The sequence below is a fragment of the Zingiber officinale genome, chromosome 8B (assembly GCF_018446385.1).
Source record: "Zingiber officinale cultivar Zhangliang chromosome 8B, Zo_v1.1, whole genome shotgun sequence".
NCBI classification, from domain to species: Eukaryota; Viridiplantae; Streptophyta; class Magnoliopsida; order Zingiberales; family Zingiberaceae; genus Zingiber; species Zingiber officinale.
In genome coordinates this window covers 29,628,159-29,649,369 of record NC_056001.1, presented here as the reverse complement: position 1 = coordinate 29,649,369, position 21,211 = coordinate 29,628,159, and the positions used below count along the sequence as shown (strand labels likewise).

The 21,211-nt window shown below is 39.5% G+C and overlaps 2 protein-coding genes across 2 annotated transcripts; one reads left to right on the top strand and one right to left on the bottom strand.

Moving 5' to 3' along the window:
• Positions 1 to 9,686: 9,686 nt before the first annotated feature.
• Positions 9,687 to 11,463, top strand: LOC122016470 (transcription factor NIGTH1-like). The gene is made up of 5 exons (XM_042573767.1): positions 9,687 to 10,008; positions 10,108 to 10,334; positions 10,402 to 10,792; positions 10,873 to 10,949; positions 11,021 to 11,463. Exons 1-5 carry the CDS (start codon positions 9,807 to 9,809, stop codon positions 11,243 to 11,245), a joined length of 1,122 nt encoding a protein of 373 aa, XP_042429701.1. The 5' UTR covers positions 9,687 to 9,806; the 3' UTR covers positions 11,246 to 11,463.
• Positions 11,464 to 11,549: 86 nt separating this feature from the next.
• LOC122016469 lies at positions 11,550 to 16,562 on the bottom strand. The gene is made up of 5 exons (XM_042573766.1): positions 15,466 to 16,562; positions 14,743 to 15,207; positions 13,581 to 14,651; positions 13,086 to 13,242; positions 11,550 to 12,999 (listed from the first exon to the last, which is right to left on the bottom strand). Exons 1-5 carry the CDS (start codon positions 16,540 to 16,542, stop codon positions 12,065 to 12,067), a joined length of 3,705 nt encoding a protein of 1,234 aa, XP_042429700.1. The 5' UTR covers positions 16,543 to 16,562; the 3' UTR covers positions 11,550 to 12,064.
• Between the last annotated feature and the right edge of the window lie 4,649 nt (positions 16,563 to 21,211).

The following is a 21,211-nucleotide window of genomic DNA, read 5'->3' as shown; positions in this document are numbered from 1 at the left end:
ACCAACAGATCCTTCTTTCCATCATTATCAATCCACTCGTGTTTGTAAGTATACTAAACTGTTAGATTTTGCTTACTCTTGTTGTTCTCATTCTGTTGCTTCATTTGTTGCATCTATTCATTGTCTTTCTGAGCTTCTATCCTATAGAGAAGCTGTTTGTAACCCATTTTGGCAGAGTGCTATTGCTAAGAAACTAACTGCTTTGCATCAGACTCATACATGGGATTTGGTTCCGTTGCCACTAGGAAAACATACTATTGATTCTCGTTGGGTATATAAGATCAAAACTAAATCTGATGGATCTATTGAGCGATACAAAGTTCGTCTTGTTGCTAAAGGTTATTCTCAAAAGTATGACATAGATTATGAGGAAACATTTGCTCCTATTGTAAAAAAGACGATTGTTCATACTCTGATTGTTGTTTCTTCTGTTCGTCGATGGAGAATATCTCAGATGGATGTTAAGAATGCATTTCTAAATGGTGATCTTCATGAAGAAGTTTATATGACACCTCCTCCTGGTATTTCACACAACCTAGTGAAGTTTGTAGGTTTCGTAAAGCTCTTTATAGTCTCAAACAAGCACCTCGTGCTTGGTTTGAGAAGTTCTCTACAGTGGTTAAGCTTGGTTTTCATCCTAGTAATCATAATTTAGCATTATTTGTTAGATGTACGAGTACAGATCGTATTCTTTTATCATTATATGTTGATAACATGATTATTACTGATGATGATTCTAATGGAATTGCTTCCTCGAAGTCTGAGTTGGCTCGTCATTTTGCTATAAAAGACTTGGGTATACTACGCTACTTTCTGGACATTAAGGTTGCTTTTTCCCCAAAAGGATATCTTTTATCCCAGTCAAAGTATATATCTGATCTATTTGAGCGTGCTCGTCTTACTAATAATAGAGTCGTTGATACTCCTATTGAGACTAATGCTCGATATTCTCCATCTGATGGCTCACCTTTGTCGAATCCTAGTTTGTATAAAACTATTGGTGGAAGCTTAGTTTATCTCACTGTGACTCGTCCAGATATTGCACATGTTGTTCATGTGGTTAGTCAATTTGTCGCTGCACCAACTATAATTCATTGGGTTGTTGTTCTTCGTATTCTCAGGTATCTTCGGGGCACTTAATTTCAAAATCTTTTATTTCCTTGTACTTCATCTATTGAACTGCGTGCATACTCTGATACGGATTGGGTTGGTGATCCTACGGATCATAAATCTACCATTGGCTTCTGCGTTTTTCTTGGTGATTCCCTCATTTTTTGGAAGAGAAAGAAGCAAGATGTCATTTATAGATCCTTCACAGAAGTTGAGTATCGTGTCATGACCTCAACTATTTGTGAGATAGTTTGGTTGCGTTGGTTGCTTACGAATATGGATATTTCTCTTCATCAACCTACTCCGTTATATTTTGATAATCAGAGTGCTATTCAAATTACACGTAATTCAATTTTTCATGATCGGACGAAATATATTGAAATTGATTGTCACGTTACTCGTCACCATCTTCAGATTGACATCATCACATTATCTTTTGTTCCTTCAAAGCTACAGATTGCTGATATGTTTACCAAGTCACATTCTACTTCACGTATTCGTTTCTTATCTGACAAACTCTCAATGCTTCTAGCTGAAGCATCGTGAGTTTGAGGAGGATATTAGATTATATATATTTATTTGTTTATAACTTTTAGGGTAATTTGGTCTTTTCCCTTTTATATTTAGAGTTTAGGATTTCTTAACTAAACTATATAAAGACTTTATACTTTGTATTTCTAATCATCAATTTTGGATTCAATAATATGACTAGTTTTTTTCTTTTTCTTAATTTTTATAGAATGGTTATCACTAATGTTACTTTTATTGACGAACCAATTAATCCTATCGTTAACAATTTTAAGTATTGATGAACCAATTAATACTATCGTTAACAATTTTAAGTACAGGATTTAGGCTGATCGTGTACAATATCAAATTGTTTTCACGAAAACATTTAATGACATTTTGTTACTAGCTAGAACATTTCTTCTAGTGTACTGTTATGTGGAACCATTAGACACATTCTTAATGCTACATTACTCTCATTTTTTCCCCAAGTGGATAAACTCTTTTACCACCACTGTATGTTGAATGTGATCATGCCATATTCCCATTCATCCTTTCCAACTCTGTAAACTTTTCCTTGTAATTGAGGTTGTGAATCAACATAATGTTCAAGATCAATACTTGACTCAACATAATGTTCTAGTGATCAGCTTGGTTAATTAGTATTCATAAAGAAAACTATCAAACTTGACTCGGTTTATTTACCACCCTACTTAATCGAGAGTTTGAGTTTTGGAACAAGTTGCTTGTTGTAATATTTGTGGTTGAAATTTGTTTAGATCAGTGTTTTTGACTTGAAAACAACTTAATTTTATTTGACAAACACATTGAAATACTCTTTGTGGACTTTGCAACTTAATTTAATTTGACAAACAACTTAATTTTATTTGATTGTCAATTTTTTGACCTGTTCATTGCCTGATATGAATTATGCTTGCATAGAGTCGCACTGATTTGGAGAGGAATTTTGTATGATTCTGTTTGATAAGTTGAATCAACATTCCATGTTTACAATTGTAGAAGATAACTACTTTATTTACATTCCCTTTTGCTTTGTTGATGCATTTGGTTTGTAGAATAGAGGCTACTGTGACCTGCAACTCCCCAAATTTCCTGCTATACCAATATGGATTCTATTGTCAAGTATCTGCTTGAGAATTCCTTGATGAATTGCACACATAACTCTTACACACAACCTTAGAAAATGCTTCATCGAGTGAAAAACAGTATGGACACTTTAAACCTGAACAATGCTTGGAGATGATAGTCTCAAGTCCATTAGAGAGTAGGCTTTCTGAGCTGATAAGCCATTTCTTTTTCTCTCTATGTGTGTGTTTGTTTGTATGGGTGTCCATTTTGCTACTTCCCAAACATGAATAAATACTTATTTACCGAACCCCGATATGATCCTGACTCAATCTGCTTTTATTTTTACTCAAACCTAGCAAAATATGATAGAAGAGTATTTAAGCTGGATTCTATTTTCTCTCTTTAGAAATTTTTGTCTGCCTAGTCCAAAATCCTTCTCTAGATATTGGGCAGTGATTCAATAGGCACCTGATGCATGATGTAAACTAGCAATGTGATATAAACGGCATACTTCCATGGATTTTAGCTTTAGATTCCCTCTGACTTTTGTCCCTTTTTCTTACATCGACACGACATACCCGACCCGAAAACGTGTCGTTGAGGCTTTAGTTTCACCGTAGGTAAAACTAAAGCCTCCAGGACTCAATATTCTTTCTTGCTTTCTTTCTTTCTTTTTCAGATGTTGGAATAGATATATGGGATCTCGGTGGGGATGAAATAGCTAGAATCCGGACAAAGTGTGAGTTGCAATGTGATTGTTTCTTATCTTTTAGCTTGCCATGGAATGATTTTGATGGGAGGGGAACATGTAGATTCCATTCCACGTGAAGTGGGTCATGCATGGAATCAACACCTTTGTTTGATGGAGACATAGTCACTAAGCCCTCTCTATGACTGTCTAATTAGGTTGGTAAACTTCACTATTGCATATCAAGATACGAAAGCTCTATCTATATTTTCCTTCTGTGCATAAAATTGTTGCCATGTGACTTGAAAATAACACATTCAATCAAGTCATGAAAATAATTTATTATAATATAGAGTAAAACTGTGTACAATATATTTTTATCTAAAACTCAGGATGTCCTAGTGGTGAAAAGAATTGAGGTGATGAATGGTGAAGTTGAGGTGTTGTAGGATTCCTGAAACCACAATGGAAAAGCAAGTCAAAAAGAAAACTGGATTGTGGATAAGGTTTAGAGGACATGGTTCCTAGCTCATACAATTGATTGATCTTTGCTTTCCCCAAAAGCCAAGTCACAAATCAAATAGCTTAGCCTTAGGGCAGGTTCAAGTGCAAGGCCAAGGTTAGGTCCCCCCGAAAGAAAATGAGACTCGTCCAGTCGATTCAATCGAGAGCTAGCTGCCTTTGCTGTATAGAGAGTTTATGTAAGCCAGATGATCTGATCTCAGTGATGTCTCATTTTACTACGATCGATCCTGTTTTACCAATTTCAGTATCTAGATTTCTCTGAACTGAATCGAACCGGCAAAATTATCCAACCCCCTAAAAGTGCCAACTTAGTGCAATGAACAACTAGACTATTTCAGCAACTTGCATCATGTAACTTTTCATGAGTCTTTGAATTTATTGCTGATAACACTGCTCACAAATATGCTTGCAGCACTAACAGCCGGGAATCCATGGACTACACTGTCAAAGGCGGATGTCGACTCGGAGGAAAGCGATACAGCGCAAGCAGGCGAGACTGAAATCTCAGTGACCATACACATGAAAAAGATGGACAGTCCACATTTTCACACTAACCATAAAAAACAAGAGGAAGAAGAAGAAGAAAATCAGTTTATAGTTTTGCATATGATATCTTAACTCTTTACTTCTTCAAAGTGATAATTCTCTCAATATTCTGGTTGAAAGAGAGGTTTTGGATTCTTTTAGTCAGCGAAGGACAAGTATGGATTCTAGTGCTGCCATTGATTGATTCTTTGGTCCCCTGTAAGGCATATGTGAATGCAAATTCATTTAACTTTTTTTTTTTTTTTTTTTGGTTTTAAAGCTTTTGGTGTAAATAGTTGAATGCTTTGGATGCCCAACTCCTGTTGTTCCCACTTCAAAGGCCTGGCCGCTAAAGTTGATGTCGAGAATGATTGCATCGCACTCGAACTAATGCCCATTTTCACACTCTTAGTAGTATAACTTAACTCACCCGACCGAGTTGAGACGGTAACATTGAACATGGAAATACCCTTCGCTCGCCCACAAGGTCTTCCTCTTGCCTTAGAATCTATTGATAACATGTCTTATTATGGACCATGATAAGTTTTCGATAAGAATTAGTTTGTTGATGATGCATTTGCATGTGAAATTATTCCTTGGTCCATTTCATCTATCACATCATGATACTCGTGCGAATATTACTAGTATTCGTAGTTCATTTTTCTTCTTCTTCGAATTATTAATTTAAACTTCTTTCAAGTGATTATTATTTTTTGGATACAACTTATAAATGTTTTATACGTTTTGTACTAATTTGGAAGATTTTGATCCATTTTTGTTGGCCTTAATTTAATTAATTTATGCGTGCATTGCCCTCGACTTGAATTAGGTATGCGTGTGGTTTTGTTGTATGCGGCGAACCGGGGCGAGTGCGCCACGTCATCCTCCACCATGTACCAGCCCCGACAGGCGACAGCAACATGTGGCTGCTCCACCACGCTTCCACCACCTCACTTCACTTCACGGTAAAAAAAATTAATTGTCGGATTGCCCCCACGGGCGGGATCAACCGGTTATGACATGGTATTCTTGCAACATGGGTCGGGAGGTCGAAGGTCTGCGGCAGCAATTACGATAACATCAATATCTGTCCGTGCTAAACACCTTCGACCGCCATGTCATCGCCGGGCCCGTATTCACCGTGATTTACTCCCTCTCATACTCGTGGGGCAGGGGTGAGGGGGCCGCTGGGCGGCGGGACCCGCCTTTTTGCAACTTGCAACACGGTAAAAAAAATTAAAATGAATTGTTGAATTTATTTACTAGTTTTCTTTAAAATATTCTTATAAAAAATTTTAAATTATCAGAGACTAATACTATTTCATTTTTAATTGCTAATTTCTTTGCTATACAATTTCTATTGAAAGGGTCAGGAGATCATAGTGAGTTTATTCTATACCGTTTGATCTTGTATTGCAAAAAATTATTTGTGTGATATAAAATCACATGATAATAATTTTACTATTGTCTAAAACTCTTCTCATAAAATGATAATAATTTGATAATTTTAATGAAGCATAAGAGTCGATATGATTGCTTTTCTTCTCCTAGCTATTGAACATGCTTTATAAGACATTTTCGTATAATTTCTTGATTTCCATTGTTAAGTTTCAAACCTTGTAATGAGTAATTATTCTCTTCCTTTTTAGATGGGGCCATAAATATAGGAGTGACAATTTGGATCAAATTTAGGTTTATAGGTTTGGATTTGTAGATTGATGTGTTGGAACATCAAAATCTAAATACGACTTGATTAATATTTCAGATCAAATTATTCGACTCGAAGCTAATCTATTTATCTGTATTTGACCCGAACCAATCCTGAAATGACCTATAATCATAATCCAATCCGAATTTGACCTAATCCAACCCGATCCGATCCGAAATGACTCATTTATAAAAATATGTTTATTTTAATCCAAACTCAACCCGAACCTAAACCCGAACTGAAAAGATTCATTTTATAAAAATATACTTATTTTAACCCAAACTCAACCAAAATCCAATACGAATTTGACCCAAAAATATTTATAAACAAGTTCATAAATTATAATTAGGTCATTTTAAATTGATCTGAATTTAATTTATTTATTTATTAATCATATCAATCTAAATTCAAATCTAGATTCAATCCAAATCTAATAAGACTGGATCTTAATATAATTTTTTTCAATTCAACTCGTATGTTTTACATCACATCAGAAATTACCATCCCTGAAATATATTCATGGTTTTACAAGATTCTTCCTTATCCTTTAGGATAAAATCATTTCGCCTTTTTGTTATTTGAGCCACCTTTTCAACTTGGCTCAAATCCACCAGAAGTTTTAAAAAATATTTTTTTTTTTATCGATATGAATCTTAAACTTGTTGCGGTTCTTTTTTAAAGTTGCTACCAACACCCTTCAATTGGGTTAAACACCAAATCTCTCGTTCTCGTGTTGTTGCACAAGAACAATGTATTGTCCCCCACCATGCTCACTCATGCCTCTTTTTCGCTAAAAAGTTGGGGGGAAAAAGTTAGATTGAAATAGCAAGATGGTGTCACAAAGAAGCTTCGCCACTCACTTGTCACACAGTAAAGGTAAGTGTTAAAAGTTAGACAAGAGGGATCTTGAATTGTTCGCGACTAACTTAGAAATGTTAAATAATAGTCGAGCTCCAAGTATGCGTGTGTGTATATGCACCATGCTCGACGTTCATCACATCCAAGCTCAATTGTTTAGCGTCCCGACTAAAAAGCTTTTTCCCTACTACCCTAGCTCGGTTGCTAAAGCTAGGCATGCAAAGCACATAGAATACATACCCTAAACCCTAAGAGGAATGAGCCATGTTATAGAAGCTACTGGTGTTTTTGGTTGAAGAAATAACGATTCTATTCTTTATAAATTTTAATCGAATTTGATTGTGTATAGCTATAGAAATGGATTCAAAATAGTATTTCTTATGAATTTGTGTTTTTCATAATCTAATTTGAAAAGTGGGGCAAAATTGCTATTATGTGATTTAGAAATTACGGATTCGAATCTCGAAAATAATCTCTGGTAAAATAAGATAAAATTACGTACAATTATCTTTCTCTAGAATTTCGTATTAACAGAAACTTCGTACACCAGACTATCATTTTTATAAACTAATTTGAATGATAGCCAAGCTCAACTAAATGAGTTGATCCAACCGATTGGATAAGATTAATACTAGTATGTTAATCAAACTCAGTAGATTGATTTAATTGTATTGGTTGGCATAAGTGAATTGGGTAAGACAATCAATTTGGATGAGTCTTAACTATACAAATCGAACTAAGAATTAGTATCCTATTCTATATTTTTATTAATTTATTCTCTAAGCATAGTTATTTATTAGTTTAATCCTATCCCATGAATCAAAATCATCTTAATGATGTAATTGATGGTCTTGTTTGAGTTAGGAAAGTAATTATATGTTATTTAATGGTCTATTATTTAATTTTATAAAATTTATTTTAATTATATTATTGTGATATGAGTAGAAAGTACAAAATATTATATATATAAATATGAAAAATGGTTGTGGAATTCAAAGAGAATAAATTCCAAACTTTGTTAAAAGTGATTGAGCACTAAGTTTCGAGGGTTAAAAAGGCTATTGCTTTGTTCTCCACCATTTGAATGGAGACTACCATTCAGAACTTGTTTTTTCTACTCTGGATGTTTCTCTAATCTTGGTCACCCGAGTTGCTACATCCAAACTCAATCGTCTACAAAGAGTAAGTTGGAAGCTCAATCGTCGAACCAATTAACCCTAAATCTGTATCAATTTGTTTTTATACTGAGGTTACTTTTTATTATGTAAAATTTATGAAAATTATTATATAAAACTCACATTCTGATCGATGATGAAAGTGTCATAAGATTATTTAAGAGAGATAAATAAATAAAATAATAAAATAATGCATTTTCTTGATATTTCTATTAAAGACCGTGAGTGACTGAGTGACAAAAGGATGCATCAAGACGGACAATGCGGCTCTGATGGGTCCAAGAAGAAAATCAGTTGGAGGACATGAGGAGCTCAACAAGAGACGTTAGAGTTTAGACATCCAAATTAGTTTAGTGATCAAACAGTTGGATTGTGTGTGTGCGTACTTGTGCCCACGGAAATGGGATCCTTTTTATACCATCTCCTACGAGAAAGGCATGAAATTCATGTCCAAGCACGTGGACCTACGTACGTGCATCATCCATGCTTTGTAGTCGCCTCACGTCCTCCATTTATCATGGTATTCATGTTCTCCCTAACTGCTCCACATTCTCTCTATATTTCGATGCCCATATTCCTTTTATTTGAGAGGAGAAGATAATGACTCAATCTGAAAGGGATTCGAATGGGATGAGCTTAGGGAGGGAAGGCGTGATTGGGAGAGACCGAGCTAATGGAGACTAAGGGGGTGTTTGGTTAAATGATGAGAATGACTATGGGTATGAGTTTGATAGTAGGGTGGAATGAGAATAGGAATGAAAATGAAACCCATCAAGTTATATGGGTTTCGTGATTCCCATAAATCTAGTAATCATTCCCAAAATGTCATTCCCAAACCCACAATTCAAATATTATTTTTTATTATCATTCCATTCTTTCATTTCTAAACTCATCAGCCAAACATCCTCAGAGTGACCGAGCTTATGGAGGCCAGGAGTGGCTAAATTGATAAAAGTAAGAAGTGATTAAATTGATGGAGGTTAGGAGTGACCGAGCTGATAGAGGTCGGGAGAGGTCAAGTTGATGGAGGTCAAGCTTTGCTTTCCTAAATATGGTTGGCAGGTCGGTTCGGATTGAGCTTTGCGAGTGAGGACACTGAGTCAGCTAGGAAGCTCAAGTATCTCCGGTTAAACTCGAACTTACTTTTGACCGGACTTGATTTCGGCTAGGATAGGTTTGACTTGCAGTTTGTCTTTGATTTAAAGCTCAGCAAAACCCTGGGCTCGTACACGTGGAGAACAATGATATCCACCACATCACTTGATATAAGTATTATTAAAATTAGAGAAATTTAGTGAACTTTTTTTTTTATTTACAATTCATTATAACAATATAAAGGATAATAATCCATGTGGACGACTCGAATCGGACCGGTGCGTTACGTGTCGGCGCCGGTACCGGTACCGGTTTCGTTTCCGAGCATCTCGCTCCAATGTAACACGTTACGTCCGCGACGCCTCGTCGCATCCGATACCTTATTTTAACGGTCCATTTTGCCCTTCTCTCTCTCTCTCGCTGCGTGTATAAAACCGACGTCGGCCGCTCTCTCCGGCCACTGTCGCTGCCATCCTCGTCCATCGCTGTGGAACACCAGAGCGGCGGAGGGAACTAGAGGAGCGAGATGGGGTCGGCGGTGGAGACGGAGATCGGTTTCGACCTCAACCTCTTAACAGCCAGGACCGTCGGCGGCTTCTTCAAGGAGGCCACCGCCGACGGCGGCGTAACCAAGCTAGAGGAGTCCGTCAGGAGCCTCGAGGAGGAGAGGAAAAAGATCGAAGCGTTCAAGCGCGAGCTCCCCTTGTGCATGCTCCTCCTCACCGACGGTGCTTATTTTTTCCCCCTTTTTGATTTGAATTTTTTTCATGCTTGATCGATTGCTGGTTTCTTTCTAAAATTTGGATTTCTTTTTCTCTTTGGTTTAGTGATTGAGATGCTGAAGAAGGAGCTCGATCGATTCCAGGGGGAGCGATTCGCGCACAGCTTCAAGGAATTCATACCGATCGGGAGGAAGTGCGAAGAGGAGGGCGGAGTGAATCTGGAAGCAGATTGCAAGGATAAGAAGCACTGGATGAGCACCGCCCAGCTCTGGAGCAATTCCAGCGATGGTAAGGGCGATGATGACGGCGACGGCAACACCATCACAGATGAGGTACAGAGTAGGGTTTTTCGATCGCCATTTTTGTCCGATTGTTGATTTTTTTTTATCTCTGTGGCAGAAAAGTGGAGTGCCAGATCGCGCTGAGGACGAGCACGAGGTTTACTTGGAAGCCAGAAGCCAGGGCATCGGCTGCGGATTCTCGCCCTTCAAGGCCGGCGTGTCGCCGCCAAAGGAGGCGGCGAAGCCCACAGCGATGCTACCTGATCTACCTATGCGGTCGCCCGACGTCGATCCTGCTGCTTTCCCTATTTCCATCATGCCCGGCGACCACCACTCCGACATCAGTGTCGCCGCCAAGCGCGTCGGCCGAGCTCCTCCCCCGGCAACGGGCGTCCCCCACCTTAGCTTGCAGCTGCAGGAGCAGTCGCTGAGGAAGGCGAGGCGATGCTGGTCGCCGGAGCTTCATCGCCGCTTTGTCCTCGCTCTCCAGCAACTCGGCGGCGCTCAAGGTCTGGATAATAATAATCTACGAAACTCCCCACCAGAAATCAATCAAATTTCGTCCTGATTTCAATTGTTCATCCCGCAGTGGCAACTCCAAAGCAGATCAGAGAACTGATGAAGGTGGACGGCCTCACCAACGACGAAGTAAAATCCCACCTGCAGGTACCTTCAATCTTCCATATCGATCTCCTCACTCTTCCGAATTCGCTCATCTTCTTCCTTCTCCTTCTCAGAAATACAGATTACACACGAAAAAGATGCCCAATGGCTCATCAGTCACTAACAGACCGGTCATGGCCTTAGGAGGCCTATGGATGCCTCCCGAGAACTACACTTCCTCCAATTCACCGCAAAGCCCTCTTCAGTTCGTCGTCTCCAACTTAGCGATCTCCGCAACCGCCGGAAGTAGCTGCGAGGAAGATGATGGAAAGTCTGAAAGCTTCAACTGGAGATCCTGAAGCATGAGATAATTTGAGATGATCGGTATTGTATTACCATGAGACTGACTTAAGACTCCCCGGTGTAGATATCGATAGTTTTGTCGAGGTTGGGGCAGTGTTATTCGTTTTTCCGGGGACAAGAGAGATCAAATTTTCCCCCCAAAATTTTGTGTTTGCGTGAACAAAACATCTGATGGATTTGGAATAAAAAGAGTTTTCTCAGTTCCTGAACTAAATCAACTAGAACAAAAATGGAGTTGAGATTTGCTTCGACAGGCTTTTTCTTTCTTCTCTATTCTTTCTCATCTTAGTTTTTTGTTTGAGCTTACAGCCACTATCCATTGTAGAATTGTAATGGTAGTCATCTAATTTCACAAAACATTGAGTCATATGATCCGATCTGAGATCAAGGGATGGGTGGACTTCTTGAAACGTCCGCTGCCGAGCTCTTTTGGAAGATTGGGCACAAGTTAAGTCGGTTGTTGTTGGGACGGCTTCCGTCGGATCGTCAAGTCAGCTCAGTCCGAGTCCGATTTGGACTTGGACTTTCTCGAGAGAGCTGACATGGATTCATTGTTGACCAAGTCTTGGGGAGGCCACGTGACCTCTGTCGTCTCCGGCACATCATCGTAGTGGCCTCTCGATATGAATAGACACCCGAATTCATCGATATTGATAATAAATAAGCTTAGTGGTTTTTGTCAACCTTACAGACTAAAATGGCCATTAGATGCCAGAAGAAGCCTAGATTTTTATAGAACACAACGATATGACGACTATATGTTTGGACTCCAAAATCCTACTCTTTAATGCACTGAACTAGTAAAATTAGTCTCATCATAAAATTGATTCAATGAATTTCAGGGCACTTACTAAGTGATGCCTTTCATCTTCGCCTTCCTGATGCTCTTCGAGTTCCTTTGCTATCAATTGATAGACCTTTCTTAAGTAGCTATTTGTTACCTGAAGTCTTTCTGAAGGCACAGATTTGTTTTCGAACATTTTGAAGCATACGAAACGGATCAGTCCTAAAACCAAGCTGAAGTTGGCATTTTTGAGCATGACCTCGACAGCTCCCAAGATGACACCGCAGGTGGCATCCAAAATTCTGTGGCTTCCTTTCTTTAGCAGGACGAGCATCAACTCGATTAGACTTTCAAATGCAGAAGACTTCGATTTAGGAGTCTGGCTCTCTATGTGGAATTCAGTATCGCCTAGATCAGAAAGCCATATCGGAAAGTTGGCACTGAGAAGATCGGCCAGATTCAAGGTGCATTCCTTATCTGGCATCATCAAGTGGTTGCAGCCCAAACCTAGTATGATAGTAGGCAACCATGGCTTGGCGATTGAAACAATATTGGAATCATGTCGACTTCCAAGAGATGACCCGGTCGAAGCAATTAGATCTAGAAGATCATTTGCAAGATGGAAGGCCTCCGGTGATGCTCCTGAGCCCTCATTTGTGTTCTTTAGGAACTCATGAAGTAATTTAGCTGCATACGAAAATGAGCTCTTTAAATGTATTGAAATATCCTTCAAAACCTCCTCCTGGATATTATTCATGGTAACTTCGTCCTTGTTCGATAGTTTTTGATATTTGTGACCTCTTAAAGCCGAGACAATGTGGTGAATATGATCTGATGCAAACTTCAAGCACCTTTGTAGGGTTTGATTGGGGAGCCTTGTTCTTACAGCATCAACAACAAATTTCATTACCGCCGTATACAACTTCACCAAAATCTGTATCCTTTTAACATGAAAAGATTGGTAACCTACATGTGAAAAATAAGGTTTAAATTTAGTCTCTCAAACTGTATTAGTCTAGTTATTATGGAGATCAAGAGTAGATTCTAACTACCTTCAGTTGGATTTGAGGTTCCTTCTGGAACTTCAATACACTTGCTTTTTTGGGATTGTGCTCTCTCGACTTCTTGTCTAGGTTTTCCAGAAACAGAATCCAAGTAGAGTCTATCAACACAATTGATTATGTGATTCAAAGCACCATCAAAAGTCACCTGCCAAAAATATCTTATTAACAACACTACAAATTTATTAAACCATTTACCATAGCAGATAATTTTAGATATATTTTAAGCTAGAGCTTGTTTAGCCATGTAAATGACAAGCCTGTCAGGATAGAAAAACTTAACTTAGTTTCGGAACATAAAGAAGCCAAGAATAAGCCAGGAATCACATCGAGCTAGAACTTAGTTCAATCTTGATAACGATTTAACAATATATGACTAAGATAAGGCTAGGCTAGGCCTATATAAAGCACAATTGAAAGTAAAGGAGGTGAAAATTCTCATAACCAGATTTCCTGTAGTAAATAAAGGTGGGAAAAAAACCTTACCTCAAGGGATGAGCTTGCTTGATGTAAATCATTATCCTTGATACCATCGGCATTTTCAGAAGTATTCTGAAGAGACATGAATATTGCAAATGTTGTGTAGGCTACAATAGGTTCGATCTCTAAGTGATTCAACTGAAGGCACTGTTGAATGCACAACTCTGAAATAACACTTAGTGCAGAAAATATCGTTCCTGAAAAGGGAGAATTTAATGCAGAAGTTCTTGTTGATTCTGTTGTAAGCAAATATTTCACTTGCCATGATGCTGATCCAGCAATAATAAAATCCTTATCATCACTGCCTATCCCACAATTTTGTGATACTTTTCCAGCCACTTGATTTACCCTTCTTGAAGTTTTCATGGGTAACTTCACTTTTTTCCTTTTTGAAGTCTGCAAGATCTCCTCTGTCGATCCCAGTCCAAATCTGATGCACAAAGTAGATGCAAGTTCTCGTAATACATTTGCTAAGTGCTCAAACATCTCATCAAATCCACCACCAGAAATTATCAACTTTTGTGCTGCCTTGACGACTTCTTGTTTTTCCACATTATCAGATAGAAAATTTGAGTTTCTTAAGATAGCCAAACAATAATCTTTTAAAAAAACTACATTTTCAGAGGATACAAGAGAAGCCATGCTTAAGATGGCTGTTTGGGCACGTTCAGAGCTTGCTGCAGTTAGCATGTGTTTCAATCTCTCAGCTGAAAGCAACTCAGTGAGAACTGGTTTTACTGATGACTCATTTGCTAGGCCTTGGCATATATTGGACGATGAAATAAGCAAACCATCAGTCTTCTCCCTGTCTAGACCCTTACGTGAAAGAGCCAAACTGATGCAAAACTTGGCAAGTTCCATAAGTGACCTTGAAGAGGATCCCTCAGAAAAAGCAAATTCACAAAACCTTGCCCCAGCATCGGGAGACCGCTTAATAAGTGCAACAAAACGACTGCATGCCTCCTTTATAGTCAATTTTGACGGGAAGTAACAAGGAATTAGCAAGTTTGTAATTTTTTGAGCAACTCGTGGGTGATCATTTGCCAAGGAGGACAACAGGTCATCCAAAGCAACCACCTGAGAAACAGAATATAACCCCTCAAGGACATTTTTTAAGTTAAAACACACGTCAGAGTACAGTGATTAACTTCACATAAGGTGAGCTTACCTTATTAAATTGGAAAGTGTGAACATCACGAACAGCTAGAAGAAGATCAACAACAGAAACTCGAACGGAAAGAACAGGATCAAAGAATAGGAAACCCAACTTTGGAAGGAGAACTTTCATTATTTCATGACTTTGTGGGTTGTCAAGCAAATAGATAATGCCATTAATTGTTGAAATTCTCACTTCATTAGAGATGTTGTGTGACATGGTATCAACAATTTTTGCCAGAAACTTTGTGATAGTAGACGTTGGAATGACTTCCCAGAATAAGTGAAGAATGCGACATGAACCTTCAACAGCAACTAACCTCACTTCAGGACAGTCATCAAGAAGCAATTTCTCCAACAACAGGAATTGTTTCTGTTGTAAACTTTCTTTAACCTCCTTTGTCATATCTCGATCTTCAAGTGGGAACATATCCAATAGTAGATGCAATGCATTCTGCCTTACATTGGAGTTGGCAACCTGTCACATTGTGTATCAGCAATGTTTAAAGCAAAATTGGTTGCACTTTGTGAGTAGTTTCATAGTTATCCCAAGATGAACCAAATAGCTATATAACTTATTCCAATCCTCAATATAAGTTTCCCATATAAGTTGGTAAAGATGAAACAAAATTCTAATGCTGATTCACGTTTGAATGCAATTGACTAATAGTGTAAGAAATATTTCTGCCTTTTACATGTGCAGTAACACTGAATTTAATAAATTGGGGAAATGTACCTGCAATGATCGAAACAGCACTGGTTCTACAAGACGGAGGAGGAGCTTGTCCACACCATCAGTCATTCTCTGTTGGACGAACTCTCCTAAGACTCTCCTGGCAGAGGCAGCAAGAAATTTAGAACCAGCATAAATTGCCCCTTCAATCAGCCCTTGCAAGAAGCCATCCTCAATTTCCTCTCTCAAAGAGCCTTCACTTCCTTTCCATGCCCTGAAGAGGATGTCCGCAAAAGCCTCCAGCATTGACTTCTTTCCAAATGGTATCTGAGACTTCAACAATTCCAGAGCTTCCTTTGTGAGCTGTTGATTCAATCCCAGAACAAAAGAAACAAACTTCCTCCCTTCATCCATCTTCTGATACACCGGCGAGGTGACACAACGCATGAGAAGCATCTTCAGGTCCTCAATACTCTCATCCACATAGTCGAATAACAAAAACGCCCCCCGGAGGGAGTAAACCCTTCGGACGTCTGCTTTCTTGCAGTCGGTTAACGACCTGGATAGCAAGAACGGCAACGACTGGGAGACCAAGTTCTCCCTCCCCGGAAGCTTCAATTTCCACCACTCCTCGCAGAGGCCGGCAACCTGCGAGAGCAGCGCCGAGTCCATCTCATACAGCACGAGGCAATCATGAAGGGACCGAACGGAAGGGAGGAGGTCGGATGGGGAAAACAGCTTCTTCGGGTGGGAGAAGCATAGAAAAGCGACAAAGGTGTAAGCTTTGAGGTTCTTGAGCTGATCTAGGGTTTCGTCAGAAATGGGGGCGGCAGAACCTTCGGCTTCCTCGTCTGGCTTCTGGGCTGCAGAGGACGGGCGGGACCGCTTCAGGGGAGGTGAGCGGAAGGCGCGTACTGGAGAGCCGCACGGACCGAGGGAGTTCCGGAAGGCATCGAGGGAGGCGGATACGGCAAGGTGGAGTGTTTCGGGGAGGGAGGCAACGACATCGGATGAGGGCGGGAGGGAGAAAATAAGGGATCTGAGGGACGACTTTCCGGGCTTGGTGGCGGCGAGGGTTGTGGCGGAGGAGAGGATCTCGTCGGCGGAGGAGGCGGCGGGGGAACGCTGCCTCTTCTCCATTAAGACCTATCGGATGGCGTGGAAGTGTGAAGCAGAGGCGGGAAAATGCGGCTTTTAAATCAGATAGCTAATTTTAATCCATTAATTAAATGAACCCTGCAAATTTACCAAAATCACACCCGGTCCTCCCCTCATAATTTAATATCGAAAATATCCCACCACTCCACTTATAATTTAATATCCAAAATACCCCCTTATATTGATCGCACCTGGGGGTTTGGTGCCATGGTAACCGTTAAGTCGATGGAAAAGTTTCCCAAACAATAAAAGTTTGATTCATACATGCTACAAATAAATGTACGTAGCGCTTGAACCATTCGTTGTATTGGACCGTCTTTCGTGGTCTATCTATGTTTTTTAAATTTATCCGGTGGCTAGTAAAATTTTTTTATAGAATTAAATTGGCTATCTTTAGATGAATCAGCCAGAGTATAAATTGAAAGGGATCCACCAAATTAAAGGACTCTCAACAGGAGTGAAGTCTTTTTCACCGCCCCAACATCATGTTCATATTCCAAAGCTAAAAAAACGGACGAGTAAACTAATATTGCATTATGTGAAAGAGGGCTTCTTATATGCTTGTATCCAGGTTGGAAGTGTTGAGTTTTTCACGGAGGGATGTTTTCCGATCTTCTTCCTCAACTCCGACAAACTCTCCGATCATTGACAGGGAAGGGAAGGAAGATTTGAAAGTCAGCTAGCAAGTTTTAATTTTCTTTCCAATCTAACACCAGCCATCAGCTAGTTTCCAAATTCGAATTCCTAGCAAAGTAGATTTTGATTTGGTTAGCTAGGCGGCAATTTCTCCCTTGGGATCTGCTTGTTACCTTATTCTCATGGCAAAGAAAAGGAAAGGATCCAATCACTCCCTCATATGGAACCGCTATATCAGCGGCCCCCCTAGAGTCGGTCCCACGGATATGGAGGGAGGTAAATACAGGTACACAGGTGGAAAGTGCATGACGGAGACGTTAACCCCAGGCAGTGACACCCCGGGGATCGACCCCTGAACCTTTCAGCCACAGAACCATGTACTCCCCATCTGTGCTACGCCCTGGGGACCCAATCACTCCCTCATGATTCAATCAAAGGTCAATCAATTATTGGTGCAGTTGGTATCAATAATTAAATCTGAGTTTTAATAAATGACAAATGGATTAAAGTTAGATATATTGTATAATCTAATATTTCTACTAAGTGCACATAACTTGACTGGTCTAACATCGGATTGAAAGTCAACTAGGTCTGGAGGACATGATAGCTAATGTAGAAGTTTAGATAGGTCAAGGTGTGATCCGATATCTGGCGGGAAGTTCAACTGGGTCTGCGGGACCTGACATCTAACTGAAGTCCAGTTGAATTTACGGATTTATGGACCTGACAGCAAGAAGACCTGGTGGAGCGAAGTAAAGTCAAGTGATTTTGTGTGATAAGGTAAGTCACTCGAGGAGAGTATTCCAGTGAGGATGAATCCCAAGTAGGGACTTTAGGCGCAGGTCCTGTTTAAGTCTATTTTGATGGGTTCGGAGCGCAGCGGAAGACATATAATAAATCATGGATCTTTCGTGGTACATATAGTTTTACACAAAAATAATATGAAACATACCTCGAGTCCTCGATAGGTGTGAATGATATCACAGATAGATAGACAGATAAGAGCCCCACGTGTGACTCCTCTAGCGGTATCCACGCGCACTAGATCACGAACTTGATATGATCTGTTAGGTGCTAACCACTTAGATCGACAAAGTCTTGGAAGCACTACCAATCTCTTTCGGTGGAAGACGAAGTTGACAAAGGAGAAATGGAGAGAATGAAATCCTTACATTGATTCTTTCAGAGAATGACTATTTATAGCTTCCAAGGAATACGAAGAGTTAAGCTTTCAATTAATTCATCATTTATGATCTTCATTAATAAGGAAGATGAAGAGTTATAGGCTCTATAAATTCTTCATTTATAACCTTCATTATGATAACTCTTCGAATTCTTTATTAATTATCATTATGATGACTCTTCGAGTTCTCCATTAATTATCATGATTATGGCTATTCGTATTCTCTCTTCTTTGTATCAAATAAATCCATATTTGATCTTGATCTCGACTAGCTTCCGATACCATTGTTCATGTCTACGTGCTATGCGTGCGACTCTTTAGGTTTTATACATGAAGGCAGTGTAAATCCATACACAGACTAAGGTAACCGTCTAGCAACAGTTTTTAGCCTCCCAACGCGATAAAATTAATATCAGTCATAAACTGTAAATCACTATGAACCGATTACTATGTAATTCAATCTCTTCATCTAAAGCCTACATCCCAATTAATTCGATACATTATGCATAATTACCAAATTAATTGTTTTACTTGATTTCCAAGATATAATAGACTTCTCTTGAATGATAAATCATTCCTCCCATGGCCATGGATTTTGAGTCACTAATATCTCTATCAAGCGGCAAGGATGTTAACTCCCAATCCAAGAGAGCGATGAATTCTCTATTGACTCAACACTATTCTCTCTACGTTTTGTCATACACCCAACTACCGTATTAATCACAATCCGATTAAAGACTGCTTTTAACGGCGTCAAAGCACATAACTCCACGCATAGAATAAATGAAGGTCTCAAGTCAAAAGATCAGTTACACTCGTTCATAAGAGGAATAACCAATGATGCTTAATATGTGGTCTCCTCTTGAGCGGATCGTGTCTAGTGTACCTCTAAACTCAAGGCACCCCCAAGTACAACTTGGATATCCATCCCTCCGGTCTATCTCGACCTAGTCATACTCAGCGTTGATTTAGATATCCATGTCCCCTCTAGATATCTATCCGATCAAGGACTGTTTTCAGATTAATATACCCATTAATCTGTGGGACTTTATCATTAATCATATACGTACAGAAAAGTAAATAATTAATGATAAATTCTTGTCTTTATTAAATAATTATCCACAAAATACATAAGGAGTGTCTTGGTACATAAGTGCACACACTAACAATCTCCCACTTGCACTATTGCCAAACACTACGGACTCTCAGTCCTAGGCTCCTCACATGAGTCTCATGTTTCTGTAGAGGTAAGGCCTTTGTGAGTGGGTCTGTGATATTCTCGCTGGTATCTACTCTGCTAACCAACACATCACCCCTATGAACAATCTCCCTAAGGAGGTGATACTTCCTTAGTACATGCTTGGATCGTTGGTGAGACCTTGGCTCCTTTGCCTGTGCTATGGCCGCATTATTGTCACAGTATAGCACAACTGGATCAACAATGCTATGAACCACTTCAAGCTCCGCTATGAAGTTCTTGATCCACACAGCTTCCTTTGCTGCCTCTGAAGCTGCTATGTACTCAGACTCAGCTGTTGAATCTGCAACTGTCTCCTGCTTGGAACTCCTCCAGCAAACAGCTGCACCATTCAGACAAAACACATATCCTTGTTGCAACTTCAGATCATCCCGATCTGTTTGAAAACTTGCATCAGTATATCCTCTGACGACTAATTCCTCGTCTCCTCCAAAAATTAAGAACATGTTCTTTGTTCTTCTAAGATACTTGAGGATAGTCTTTACCGCAGTCCAATGACCCTCTCCAGGATCTGACTGATATCTACTCGTCATGCTTAATGCATACGAGACATCTGGTCGAGTGCATATTATAGTATACATTATGGACCCTATAGCCGAAGCATAAGGTATCTTGTCCATTCTACTTCTTTCCTCATGTGTTCCTGGACACATAGCTTTGGAAAGATGCACACCATGTGACACTGGTAAATATCCTCTTTTGGAGTCCTGCATACCAAATCTATTCAGCATTTTATCAATGTATACACCTTGACTCAACCCTAGTAACCTGCTTTGTCTATCTCGGTATATTCTAATACCTAAGACATAGGTTGCATCTCCAAGATCTTTCATTGAGAAGCACTCTCCCAACCAAGTCTTGGTAGATTCTAGGCTAGGGATGTCATTGCCTATAAGAAGTATGTCATCAACATACAACACTAGGAACGTAATCTTGCTCCCACTAACCTTCTTGTAAACGCAAGGTTCTTCTGGATTCTTGACAAAAGAAAAATCTTTAATGGCTTCGTCAAATCGCAGATTCCAACTCCGAGATGCTTGCTTTAGTCCATAAATGGACTTCTTGAGCTTACATACTTTATTGGCGTTCTCGGATTTTATAAAACCGGGAGGTTGTACCATATATACTTCCTCCTGTAACCTTCCATTTAGGAAAGTAGTTTTAACATCCATTTGTCAAATCTCGTAGTCCTTGTAAGCTGCTATAGCTAGCAAAATTCTAATGGACTTAAGCATTGCAACGGGCGAAAATGTTTCATCATAGTCAATTCCATGACGTTGATTGAAACCCTTTGCCACAAGCCTAGCTTTATAGGTACTTATGTTCCCATCCATGTCAATCTTTTCTTGAAGATCCATTTGCACCCTATGGGTTTTAACCCAACTGGCACATCAACCAACTCCCAAACTTGGTTGGTGTACATGGAGTCCATTTCAGATTTCATGGCTTCCAGCCATTTCTCAGAATCATTTGAAGCAACTGCTTCCTCGTAAGTCGACGGTTCATCATCTTCGATGAGTAGCACTTCCTTATCTTGGGTTACCAGCCAACCATATCTGTTTGGCTCTCGGTGT